Source organism: Triturus cristatus, chromosome 3_1, assembly GCF_964204655.1.
Source record: "Triturus cristatus chromosome 3_1, aTriCri1.1, whole genome shotgun sequence".
Classification (NCBI taxonomy): Eukaryota; Metazoa; Chordata; class Amphibia; order Caudata; family Salamandridae; genus Triturus; species Triturus cristatus.
The window spans coordinates 771,163,455-771,176,001 of NC_140583.1; the positions used below are offsets into that span (position 1 = coordinate 771,163,455).

The 12,547-nt window shown below is 46.1% G+C and overlaps 1 protein-coding gene across 5 annotated transcripts in view; it reads left to right on the forward strand.

Moving 5' to 3' along the window:
- ANO9 (anoctamin 9) overlaps positions 1-12,547 on the forward strand; it is a 519,627-nt gene that overhangs the window by 276,141 nt on the left and 230,939 nt on the right. For all 5 annotated transcript variants that reach the window (XM_085644947.1, XM_085644948.1, XM_085644950.1 and 2 more), the window contains 2 exons: positions 1,763-1,897; positions 8,759-8,855. In XM_085644947.1, coding sequence (XP_085501073.1) covers positions 1,763-1,897; positions 8,759-8,855 — 232 coding nt within the window. The remainder of the gene's footprint in view (positions 1-1,762; positions 1,898-8,758; positions 8,856-12,547) is intronic.

Consider the following 12,547-nt stretch of genomic DNA (forward strand, 5'->3'; position numbering starts at 1 on the left):
CTCCAGTCAAAACATCATTCTGGTTTAGGACACCTAGGTAAATGCTATTAACAAAATCCATCCTGTAATATAAAAATGTGATACAGTATCTCTCTTGGCAGAATAAGCCTAACCAAAGACCAGAGATCATAATGACGAAGAAGTTTCAAATTGCCTGAGTCGCTTGTGACAAGTGCCCTTTAACTGCTAGAGAATCCAAATCCAAAGATTAGATATTGGATTAGTTATCAGCACCTCTTTTGTACTTGATTGGACTTTCCATGCACTTATGTACTTCCAGCTTCCAGGCATGGACGGACACTTGTTGAAATGTGAAGCGTATGATCTATTAGCAATTTAGCTAATGCAGATCACGACTTCTTTCACTCGCATGCATGAAGTGGTGTTCTCCAAACCAAGATAAAGGTTTTGCCAATGAGTACAAACAGATGTTAAATATTGTTGGGGAGATAGCTGGCCCTCATTGGCTGGGTGAATTTATATGGTGGTGTTGTTACAGTTTATATACAATTTCAGGGAAGGGACTCACTAGCAAAGAACCAGCCCCTGGACACCAGCTGGACTCCACCAGCTAAGTGGAATGGAATGGTTGACGTCACTGAACACAGACGACAAATTTAACAGAATTCAGTGCCTGGCACCACCACAATCCCCTTCTATCTGTAGGCAATGAAGCACATTTAAGTCTACCTAATAATTATTTAGTACAAGACAAAAGCCATCAATAAAAGGCTTGAGATCGTTATTTCCATCTACAACAGTGTGAAGCTGTGCAGCTGTTGGCCACTGCACCAACCTGGCTAGGTAGAGTAATTGAGAAATAGGGCCAAGGCTAATGAAATAGCCAGGACCTAAAGAAGGTGTTTTTGCCAGTGGTGCCACCACGCTTTTTGACGTTTCTTGGGGCTCAGGAATCTCCACTGGGAACAAACCACAATCTCTATATTAGTAATAATGAATCCCAGATGTGAACAGTGCCCTCCCAATAATAGCAATAGTGATGCCAGGACCAACTCATCTTCCTAATACTGTGATGAGGAGGCCCCAATGGGGATACATCCCCTTGTCTAACCGTGAAAAGGAACCTCCAAAAGAATAAACGACAGTCTCTATATTATTGGTGAGTAAGGCCAAATGCTGTTAAACTCAGTTCTCTAATTCAGTGATAAGGAGACCGCAATGGGGACAAAGCCCTTCCTATATCAGTGATACCAAAGCCTCAGCATTACCAACCTCGCTCCGCATCAGAGAGAAGGAAGCCCACTAGGAACAAAGCTGAATCTCTGCGACAAGTGGGTGCCAATGGGGACCGAACGATTGCTGTGCTCTTTAAGGACCCCTCCATGGGAACAAAACCAAACCTCTAGAACACTGATAAGGTAGTCCACAATCGGCACAACCTTGTCTTAGAATAATGCCTATAAGGTAACACCAATGGGAGTCAGACATTGTGAAAGTAGTGACAAGGAATTAAGAGCGAATATATCTCCCAGTCGTATCTTACGGTGATAAGAAGTTTTAATGTGTATGTATTACAATGGCAAGACTCCCTCGCATTATGACTTAAATGTTTTCAAAGTCAACTAAGCCCTCTGAGGATATATCTATTCACTCTGAAACAGTAGATTTGATTATGTAGACCTTATCTGAACTAATTAACTACTGTGCTTAATAAAAACCTCCTCAGTGGTTGTTAGGAGTGCCAAGATATTACATTTGCATTGCTTGAAGGTTAACTGCATTACGTGACTTTGTGTTGCAGAGAGTATTTTGGGGAGAAGGTGGCCCTCTACTTTGCCTGGCTTGGCTGGTACACCATCATGCTGTTCCCTGCCGCCATAGTAGGGATCATTGTCTTCCTCTATGGATTGGTCCACTTCAGCTCGAGTGAGATCAGGTGCGTGAGACCTTTTATGAGCAGGGAAGATCACTGTATGTTGGTGAATGGAGTTCCACCAATCATTGTATTTATTCGGTGTATGATGCGCGGCGAGTTAACTTTCCATTCACAAAAGTTGAGACATATCAAAGGGATAGTGATAAGATAGATGCATGAATGATTAGAAGATCTGCTGGCACCTTATATAATATAGAAAAGAATGTTCTGTGTCTTGTGAAATTAAATTCACCCCTGTCTCACTTTGGGATAGGATGTGAGCTTAAAAAGTTAAATAAATAATGTCAATCCACACATATATACACTTAAATCAATCTAGATGTAAACATTAATTTCGTAATTATTGATTAGCCCGGTCATTTATATTTTGTTTGAATACATCTAGTTCACAAGGTTTGAGAAACATTAAAAACTGCTTTTTATAACGTCATCTTGGGCTATTATCTTGTCTTGCAATTACTTCTGACCAGATGTACTATTCTGGTGCAGTTTGACCCCGTTTGGCTCCTCGTCCTGGTAATGGTATGCTGCGGTAATTAGCAAATGTTACATTTAAAACTTTTTTTTTCTCCTAAATTAATGTTTTCACACTGAATGTTTCAAATGAAATGCTTCTCAACTACATGTTTTTAAATGTTTGTATAATGCCTCGGAAGTGGAGTATGGTACACTGGATTATGGTACTTTGTAGTGAAAATAGTAAAAAGAGCCGGGATGATGAGGCGAATGATAAAAGTGAATAGGGTGGAACTGTGAGGAGATAGTTGACTGAGTCATAGGGATAGTAAGGTGTGAGATGTCTGGGTAATAGAGGGAGTGAGGTGTGAGATGTCTGGGTAATAGAGGGAGTGAGGTGTGAGATGTCTGGGTAATAGAGGTAGTGAGCTGTGAGATGATTGGGTAATAGAGATAGTGAGGTGTGAGATGATTAGGTAATAGAGATAGTGAGGTGTGAGATGACTGGGTGATAGAGGTAGTGAGGTGTGAGATGATTGGGTAATAGAGGTAGTGAGGTGTGAGATGATTGAGTAATAGAATAGTGAGCTGTGAGTGGTACGCTCTATCCAGTCTTCTCATTGACCGACCCTTTACAGTTCAATACCCTTCAGTATTTCCCTCATTCCACCAGCACTAAAAGTGACACTGTGTCTATATTGAAGCTCCTTAGACCCTATTATGTTGATTTAGTTATTTTGGGTAATTCTTGAAGAACATACCTTACCTACCAATCACTGCCAGTAAAGTCAGGAGACGTGTTGCAATTTGTTTGAGTTTGAATGTGTCTGGAGGTTTGATTTAAATTGATATACAGTGTCTCAATAAATAAATAAATATACTATTCAGTGCTATATTGAGTCGGGCGCAGAATGACATTGATTCAGTGAGCTTTATTAATCTAGGTTTTACCTGGTGTTAGCTGAGATGCTTGTTGAAGTTGAGTATGTTCAGTTCCTTTGGAACACCGCACTGAGCCGCAGCGATTGTTACTGTTTAAGCTGCAGGCTCAGAATGCATTGCTGGAAGTCTAAGAGTGCTTGAAGATAAAATGTGAAGACATACTAGGACTAGGCAGAGAGTGATATTATAGTCTGCTAGGAAGTGTATTCATTACTGGATATCATAGCTTGTCCCTCCTGGAACAAAAAGCCAGTGCTCACTTCTTGCAGTGTTTACCTTGAGGCTGATGGCAGACCTTTAGGCCTCAAGCCTCGATCACTGAGAGTAATTCTACATTTAGTGAGCATTGTCTCTCATTACACCACAGAGTGTTATTGGTTTACTGGTGTATGAAGTTACAGCAGCCTGCTACCCATAAGTTCCTTCGGTGGTTCAATAAAATGACTGGGGACTGGATGGAGTCCTGGTGGGCTCCAGATTGACATGGGCAGGGTTGGAACTGGGAGTCACTCATCTGCATGATCTACGTGCAACTGGTTTAAAATGAAGAAACACATTTAAAGACCTTTATCCTTATTCACATAAATTGGATGACAATACAGAGGAATGCACTGTGGCCCACCATGTAAACGGCCACTGAAGGTTGTGCGGTGCCACTAGAGAGGTGCCACTGTTGTCTGTCATCCGGAGCATGTTATTGAACACCTCCAGATGGACGTGTCTGTACTATTGCTGATAGGTGTGGCCAAATCATGTCTGTCTGTGTTGTACTGTAATAGGCATGTCACCACTCTCTGTTTGGTCTTGTGTGAGACGTGAAGGCTGGCGAAGGCTCAACAGTGACTCAGGATCACAGAGTCTAGCCTTGCTTCTTCAGCACTGGAATGATGAGTAGGACCTTCAACTGGGTGGAGTCAAGAATGGCCTGCTGAGGAGCTATGGTGGTAGGAGAGAGCATTTAATGCATCGGGCAGGGACTGCATTTCTTACTTATGTACTTTTAGAGTAACAATCAGTAGCAGAAATTCTAGGAGGGAAATGGTTTAGCTAACATTTAAACTAAAATTTGTATCCTCATCACCTGAACTCCATGGGTGTCTACGGATCCCCCGCGTTTTTCTGTAGAGAAGCATTTCCATATACAAATCTAGACCTGTCCAGTGTCATCTCATGCCTCTTGTCCAGGAACCTCATTCACATGTGAAAATGAAGATTTATATTATGAATATATATTTAAAGTGTTTGAATTTCTGTGTAATTCCCTCTCTGCCTTATTGACCAGATGCTTTTGTATGAATTCATAGGGTTTAACTTAAGGTTGACCGCATACTAACCGCAGCGGCTGGCACAGGTAAGCACGGTGGGGCGCGGCAGGGGGGAACCCGACAGACGACGGAATAGGTAATATTTATTTAAGTATGCCTATTCCGTCGTCTGTCGACTTGTCCACCCTACCACGCCTCACCGCGTTTACCTGTGCCAGCCGCCACTGCATATTAAAATGAACCTAAAGGATGATTTGAGAGACTGGCTGTAAAGATAGTGGGAAAATGGTTGAAACGGAAAATAAATAAAATGAAATACATGGCAGAAGAGGAAAAAGAGGACAGTTAGATATGTCAGGGAGGATATGTGAGAACAATTGTGTGTGTGAAGTATAAAGTTAAAGGACATAGTAATGTGTGGACCAGAAGGATAGAGGATAGAAAAATTAAAGAGAAGATTGAAAAGACTTAGGGTTTGATTTAGATCTTGGTGAATGGGTTACTCCCTCGCACCGCTGATGGATATTCTGTCCACTGAACTACAAATCACATAGGATTTATTTATTTATTTATATATATAATGGTGAATGCTCCAAGGTTGCCCACCAGGTTGGGGAGCACTCAAGGACCAGCGATACCTCATAGACCGTGCAGCTATTGTGGTGCGACCTGACGCGTTTCGCTTATATAGCTTTCTCAAAGGCCGATCACTTCAGTTCTCCAGCGGCGTGCGCAGCCATTTAAATCACTCGTGCCGCTTGCTGATAGGTCAGCCATCTCCCACTGTATTATGGGGCATGTAGTGTTCATGCTGCGCTCATCAAACCTTGTATAGGTGCCAGGAGACTGAAGATCTCTGATGCTTCCCCTGTATGGGTCACAAGGGCTGGAAAGTCCTTATTTCTGGTGCTAGTTCTTCCACTGTGAACCGGGCAGATTCCCGACTCGGCGGCCCGCTTTGGTTGATACGGTGGTGCTACCCCCGCGGCTGGACTGCCACGTGTAAATGAATGCTCCAAGGTTGCCCACCAGGTTGGGGAGCACTCAAGGACCAGCGATACCTCATGGACCGTGCAGCTATTGTGGTGCGGCCTGACGCGTTTCGCTTATATAGCTTTCTCAAAGGCCGATCACTTCAGTTCTCCAGCGGCGTGCGCAGCCATTTAAATCACTCGTGCCGCTTGCTGATAGGTCAGCCATCTCCCACTGTATTATGGGGCATGTAGTGTTCATGCTGCGCTCATCAAACCTTGTATAGGTGCCAGGAGACTGAAGATCTCTGATGCTTCCCCTGTATGGGTCACAAGGGCTGGAAAGTCCTTATTTCTGGTGCCAGTTCTTCCACTGTGAACCGGGCAGATTCCCGACTCGGCGGCCCGCTTTGGTTGATGCGGTGGTGCTACCCCCGCGACTGGACTGCCGCGTGTAAATGAATGCTCCAAGGTTGCCCACCAGGTTGGGGAGCACTCAAGGACCAGCGATACCTCATGGACCGTGCAGCTATTGTGGTGCGGCCTGACGCGTTTCGCTTATATAGCTTTCTCAAAGGCCGATCACTTCAGTTCTCCAGCGGCGTGCGCAGCCATTTAAATCACTCGTGCCGCTTGCTGATAGGTCAGCCATCTACCACTGTATTATGGGGCATGTAGTGTTCATGCTGCGCTCATCAAACCTTGTATAGGTGCCAGGAGACTGAAGATCTCTGATGCTTCCCCTGTATGGGTCACAAGGGCTGGAAAGTCCTTATTTCTGGTGCCAGTTCTTCCACTGTGAACCGGGCAGATTCCCGACTCGGCGGCCCGCTTTGGTTGATGCGGTGGTGCTACCCCCGTGGCTGGACTGCCGCGTGTAAGTGAATTCTCCAAGGTTGCCCACCAGGTTGGGGAGCACTCAAGGACCAGCGATACCTCATGGACCGTGCAGCTATTGTGGTGCGGCCTGACGCGTTTCGCTTATATAGCTTTCTCAAAGGCCGATCACTTCAGTTCTCCAGCGGCGTGCGCAGCCATTTAAATCACTCGTGCCGCTTGCTGATAGGTCAGCCATCTCCCACTGTATTATGGGGCATGTAGTGTTCATGCTGCGCTCATCAAACCTTGTATAGGTGCCAGGAGACTGAAGATCTCTGATGCTTCCCCTGTATGGGTCACAAGGACTGGAAAGTCCTTATTTCTGGTGCCAGTTCTTCCACTGTGAACCGGGCAGATTCCCGACTCGGCGGCCCGCTTTGGTTGATGCGGTGGTGCTACCGCCGCGGCTGGACTGCCGCTTGTAAATGAATGCTCCAAGGTTGCCCACCAGGTTGGGGAGCACTCAAGGACCAGCGATACCTCATGGACCGTGCAGCTATTGTGGTGCGGCCTGCCGCGTTTCGCTTATATAGCTTTCTCAAAGGCCGATCACTTCAGTTCTCCAGCGGCGTGCGCAGCCATTTAAATCACTTGTGCCGCTTGCTGATAGGTCAGCCATCTCCCACTGTATTATGGGGCATGTAGTGTTCATGCTGCGCTCATCAAACCTTGTATAGGTGCCAGGAGACTGAAGATCTTTGATGCTTCCCCTGTATGGGTCACAAGGGCTGGAAAGTCCTTATTTCTGGTGCCAGTTCTTCCACTGTGAACCGGGCAGATTCCCGACTCGGCGGCCCGCTTTGGTTGATGCGGTGGTGCTACCCCCGCGGCTGGACTGCCGCGTGTAAATGAATGCTCCAAGGTTGCCCACCAGGTTGGGGAGCACTCAAGGACCAGCGATACCTCATGGACCGTGCAGCTATTGTGGTGCGGCCTGATGCGTTTCGCTTATATAGCTTTCTCAAAGGCCGATCACTTCAGTTCTCCAGCGGCGTGCACAGCCATTTAAATCACTCGTGCCGCTTGCTGATAGGTCAGCCATTTCCCACTGTATTATGGGACATGTAGTGTTCATGCTGCGCTCATCTAACCTTGTATAGGTGCCAGGAGACTGAAGATCTCTGATGCTTCCCCTGTATGGGTCACAAGGGCTGGAAAGTCCTTATTTCTGGTGCCAGTTCTTCCACTGTGAACCGGGCAGATTCCCGACTCGGCGGCCCGCTTTGGTTGATGCGGTGGTGCTACCCCCGCGGCTGGACTGCCGCGTGTAAATGAATGCTCCAAGGTTGCCCACCAGGTTGGGGAGCACTCAAGGACCAGCGATACCTCATGGATCGTGCAGCTATTGTGGTGCGGCCTGACGCGTTTCGCTTATATAGCTTTCTCAAAGGCCAATCACTTCAGTTCTCCAGCGGCGTGTGCAGCCATTTAAATCACTTGTGCCGCTTGCTGATAGGTCAGCCATCTCCCACTGTATTATGGGGCATGTAGTGTTCTATCCAGGGGGAGCATTTTTACCAATAAATGGATTTTTTCCTGCCAATGATCTGAGTGCGTTCCTGCCCTATGGGTATTTTGGAGCTTGATGTTTAACGCGGCCGCCCTTGCCGCGAGGACACGCACCAACCCGAAATGACTGGGTGCCACGAGGCTTCGGATTTCCTTGCCTTTTATGTGGGACATTGACTAACTGGATTGTAAATGCACCCGTGGACGGAGGCCCATCTGAGGGCTTTCATTTTTGCTAGAAACAGCGGTGAATAAAGTGCACCCATACAGGGTTTGAATCACGAGGCACACTACGTGTACCAGAATTCCTTGCCCATGAGAGGGCGTGACATTGCTATAAAGGAAGGTGTGTCTCAAACAGCACATGGGAGTCGAGCCTTTGAAAAAGACGCATAGAAGCTTCGAAACGCGTCGGCGGTATCGACTTGAACTGCAGAACGCGGTGAAACCAACCATCAAGCTGCGGAAGCAATCTGGCCAGGGGGAGCATTTTTACCAAGAAATGGATTTTTTCCTGCCAATGATCTGAGTGCGTTCCTGCCCTATGGGTATTTTGGAGCTTGATATATATAATGGTATTCATATTTCGGCAGACAGGATATCCGTCACCGCTGTGACGGAATAACCCATCCGCCAAGATCTAAACCAGGCCCTTAGATGTGTAGGTGAAAGAATGGAAAAAGAGTGTATTAATTTGGAACATGGGATTCATTAGTAATTTGAATGAATCGATACTGTGGTTAACTAAAAAGAAATGGACAGACGAGAAGGAGGCTGTGTGCTTCAAGAGAAAGCGAGAAAGCATGCACTTGACACATTTTCTCTGTTTTTTCCACCAGTAAAGAGATCTGCAAAGCCAACTCGACCATCATGTGCCCACGATGTGAACCACATTGCCCATACTGGGCGCTCTCAGACACATGCACCTATGCTAAGGTATTAACGATTTTGAGCGAGGATATGAAGTCAGCCAACTGCTATTGGCTGGCTGCATGCTGCAAATATACATGCTGGCTTATAATACTTTAATTCAAGCATAAGCTTACATGATTCCGTAGTATATACAAGAAGGAATGGCTGGGTACTGGGGTGACTGGGATGGGGTAGATTGATGCGAGTGCAGGAACTTTTTCCAGAATCCCGAGACAGGCAGGGGTTACTGAGGTTGTCACCAGTGTCTTGGGGTGCAACCTTACTATTGAGCCCAAAACTGAGTACCAAGTGCACCCATTTAGCACTTGACCCTCAGGGTCGAACGTTCTAAAGTTTACTTAGGGAGCAGGTTTGGGAATATAGACTCAAAACTCTATGCATCAAGAAATAAAAGTCAGTAACTCAGTGTCCAGTCATTGCTCAAGTCTTTGAAAAAGAAGTACTACTTCACTCAAATCACATACAACATAAGGCTGTGCATAATATCTCAGAAAGTAGCAAATTTATACAGGGAGTTACTAGTAACGTTCTGTGGTTATCGGGAGACAGCTAAGGCTCTTACTGTGGGACACCCTCCTATGATGCTGCTTGTTAATCAATCCACAATTAGTCTTTGTGATTCTCCCTTTGCCAGGCCATGGAAGAGTACGTTTTTCGGGAGGCTGACCATGTTGTAGGCCAGTGCTTTGGATTGTCCCCTCTTAATTAGTTTTAACATTGGTCCCACCTTCTGGGTTCTCCCTGGTTGCGCAGTTCTTTTTGTAGTTCATTTGATTATCGGTGGTGAAGACAGTACTTGTGTTCTCTGGTGTTCTGTGAGGAAGGGCTGATCCAACTGCAGTGCACTAGATGGCCCATGAAACCCAGTGAGCCGTGATCTTGCCTGATCCCAGCTGACTGATGCATGAGCAGCATCTACGGTTCCAGCATGGTGTTATAGGTAAGCAGAGGGAGCACCCGCAAAAAAATGTGATTGTGGTAAAGTGGTGGTGCTCATGGCTTGGCTGATCATGCAGCTTGAGTTCTTTCTTGGGCTAAAATACAAATTCCCCCACCCAGTCAATAAAGGTGCCCACCCCTAGTTGTAACAGTGAGTACATAGACCCTCTCTATCAATGCAGTTCTTCTTTGGCACTATTGTTTATCCTCTCTGGAATTCGCAGACTGCAATTAATTTCTTCTAGCGCCTTGTGGCTCCTTGGCACTTTGTTTTCGCAACTACATTTTGGATAGACTTGAGTTTCTCCATATCCTGAATCCACGGCATACAAGATTCTGCTTACACTGCAGACACCTTTAGGTTACTCCTGGAACTCACCCACCATTGGGTGATGCAGCTTGTTCTCTAGTGCTGCAGTATACATCATTGGCTTTTCCCAACTCTGCTTCTTCACGGCCTCTCTGCTACTAAGCAGTGTCTCCCTCATGCAAAGACACCACCAATGCCCCACCTGAACTGACAGCTAGTTTTCTCTCTTGAAGCAGGGTCCAGGCATTTCCCCCCATGAAGTCTTGGTTGAAGTTCTTAAGCTTCTGGTCCTGAACTTGGCAAGGGGAGTTGGTGGTGAATACCCCAACCCTGGATCACAAAGAGTTTCTCTGTGGCTACTAAATTATGTTATAGAAATTTTGGTGCACTGGCTGGAAGTTTCTTCTCATCTTTAATTTGTGGAAAGTTGTTGTGTGTTTCAATGGACATCTCTGGGACTGTTTCTGTGCAGTTCTGGCCCTTTTGCTTATTCTACTCAGACTGTTGTTGTCAATGTATTTGATACAAGGTGCTAGCTGGAAGGTGGGATTCAGCTCAGAACCTCCTGGGAAGACAGACCCTAAAAAAGGGTACAAAATAAATGGAGGCTCTCCCACCTAACCACCTGTTAAACTGTGGGTGAATGGGGCAGCCATTTCAGTGAACAACAAGCCAAGAAAGGACCAGGGACACTAACCTGAGCTTCAAAGGGACCCTCTTTCTCCTCTACTCCACACTTAAAGGTTTGACCAGCTAGAAATGATTCCTGGAATCTCCTGGAGGAGCCCGGCACTTCTTATCTGCAGTCTGGGCTTTCTGAACCCTTCATCATAGGTATTGCTTAAATGTAACAAATACAAAATGGTTTCTAGTGTGGTTTTGGCCACGCTTCACGCAAGTTCCTCACACCTTTTCTATGCATGTAGATAAGCATACACATGACATCTATGTCACTCATGGCTGGGCGAAGGATCCAGTTACAGGTAACTGGGAGCCTAATTTAAACAAGCATTTGAAATGCAATCAGTCTCGCCTTTTGGACCTTACAAGCATTTAGCCATGTCCCTCATTCCTTGTTACAGGGTTCCCTACTGCCCCATACCTGGGCTACCTACTGCACATTAGGCTTCTGCATACGAGCGTACTTGCATGGTTGGCAAGTCCTAGTCCGCCACGTAGATCTTTCTCCCCCTAACCTCCCAACACCTGCCCACTTATGGTACCTTGGGCCTAAAACCCATCGACTCTGTTGTTGTCATCAAGCCCACAGTAGAACTGTGTACTCCCTTGCTTCAATGTGCCCCTTGCCGAGTCAAAGTTGAAATGTTGTACACCGTTATTCTCCATCGTGAATCTCGGCTTTCTTACGGATGACGTTATGCTCCGATATGTGGTACTGTGCTGCGGCTGCGGGGTTTCTTGTGTTTGTTACTGAAAGACATGTGATGAGACTTGCGGCATATGCTTTAAGTGATTATAGGGTATTATTATCTCCGTAAGACTTTTAACCCAGCCAGTCTTCTGTTGTCATGTCACCATGCAGTCAGGGATACAGGGGACAAGCGCTCAATGGCGGTACCCATCTCACTCCCGCATATTTTCTGCAGGACTACCATACTGGTACAGAGTAGTCATGTGAGTATGGATATTGCAACATTGTGTTTCTGCGCGAGACAGTGTGACAGACACAAGCAGCTAGAATGGGGCACCCAGGGAATAAAATTGAAAGTGAAACCTTCTTTTTGTGGAGTTGATGCACTCGTGATGATTCTGCAGTGACATAGCAAGTACAATGCAACAGGCATCACATTACTGAAAGTGCGAGCTATTTGCATTGCATTACGTTTTGTAATAGCTCAAACTTTTAGTATTGTGAGACCTGTTACAATGTCGGATTATAACGAGACAGTCAGTGACGCACTTGGGCAGCGGCTAGAGTTCTCCCTGCCTCGGCTATAGCGCCTCACCTGCACTGCCTTGTTCCAATGCTGGTGGCTATAATTCTTGGTAGCTGGTTATGGAGGCACCGGCAGTCCAGGAGGCGAAGACAGCACCAGTTTACAGGCCCAACAAGGGAGCCCTGGACAAAAGTGAGGGGTGGAGCGCAGAAAGGTGCGGGGCAACAAAAAAGCTTGTGCTATCCTTCAATGCACTTGTGTGCGAAGGAAACACCTTTCTGCCCACGTGCTTTGCAAAGTGTGAACGTTTTATAGGGATGTGGCCTGGGGAAATGGGTTCAAGTGTCGGTGTGGGTTCTAGCAAAAACATGCCGATGGTCACAAATTGTACTAATTAAATTTAAAGCATACCCAATATCATCGTGTAAACAAACGAACGGGGAGCAAAAGAAAACCAGGGGGAGTGGGAGACGTGCACGAACAGACAGCACACTGGGAAGGCATTGGATTAGCAGGAAACAAAGATGTCCATTTCCAAGCTGAAGAAG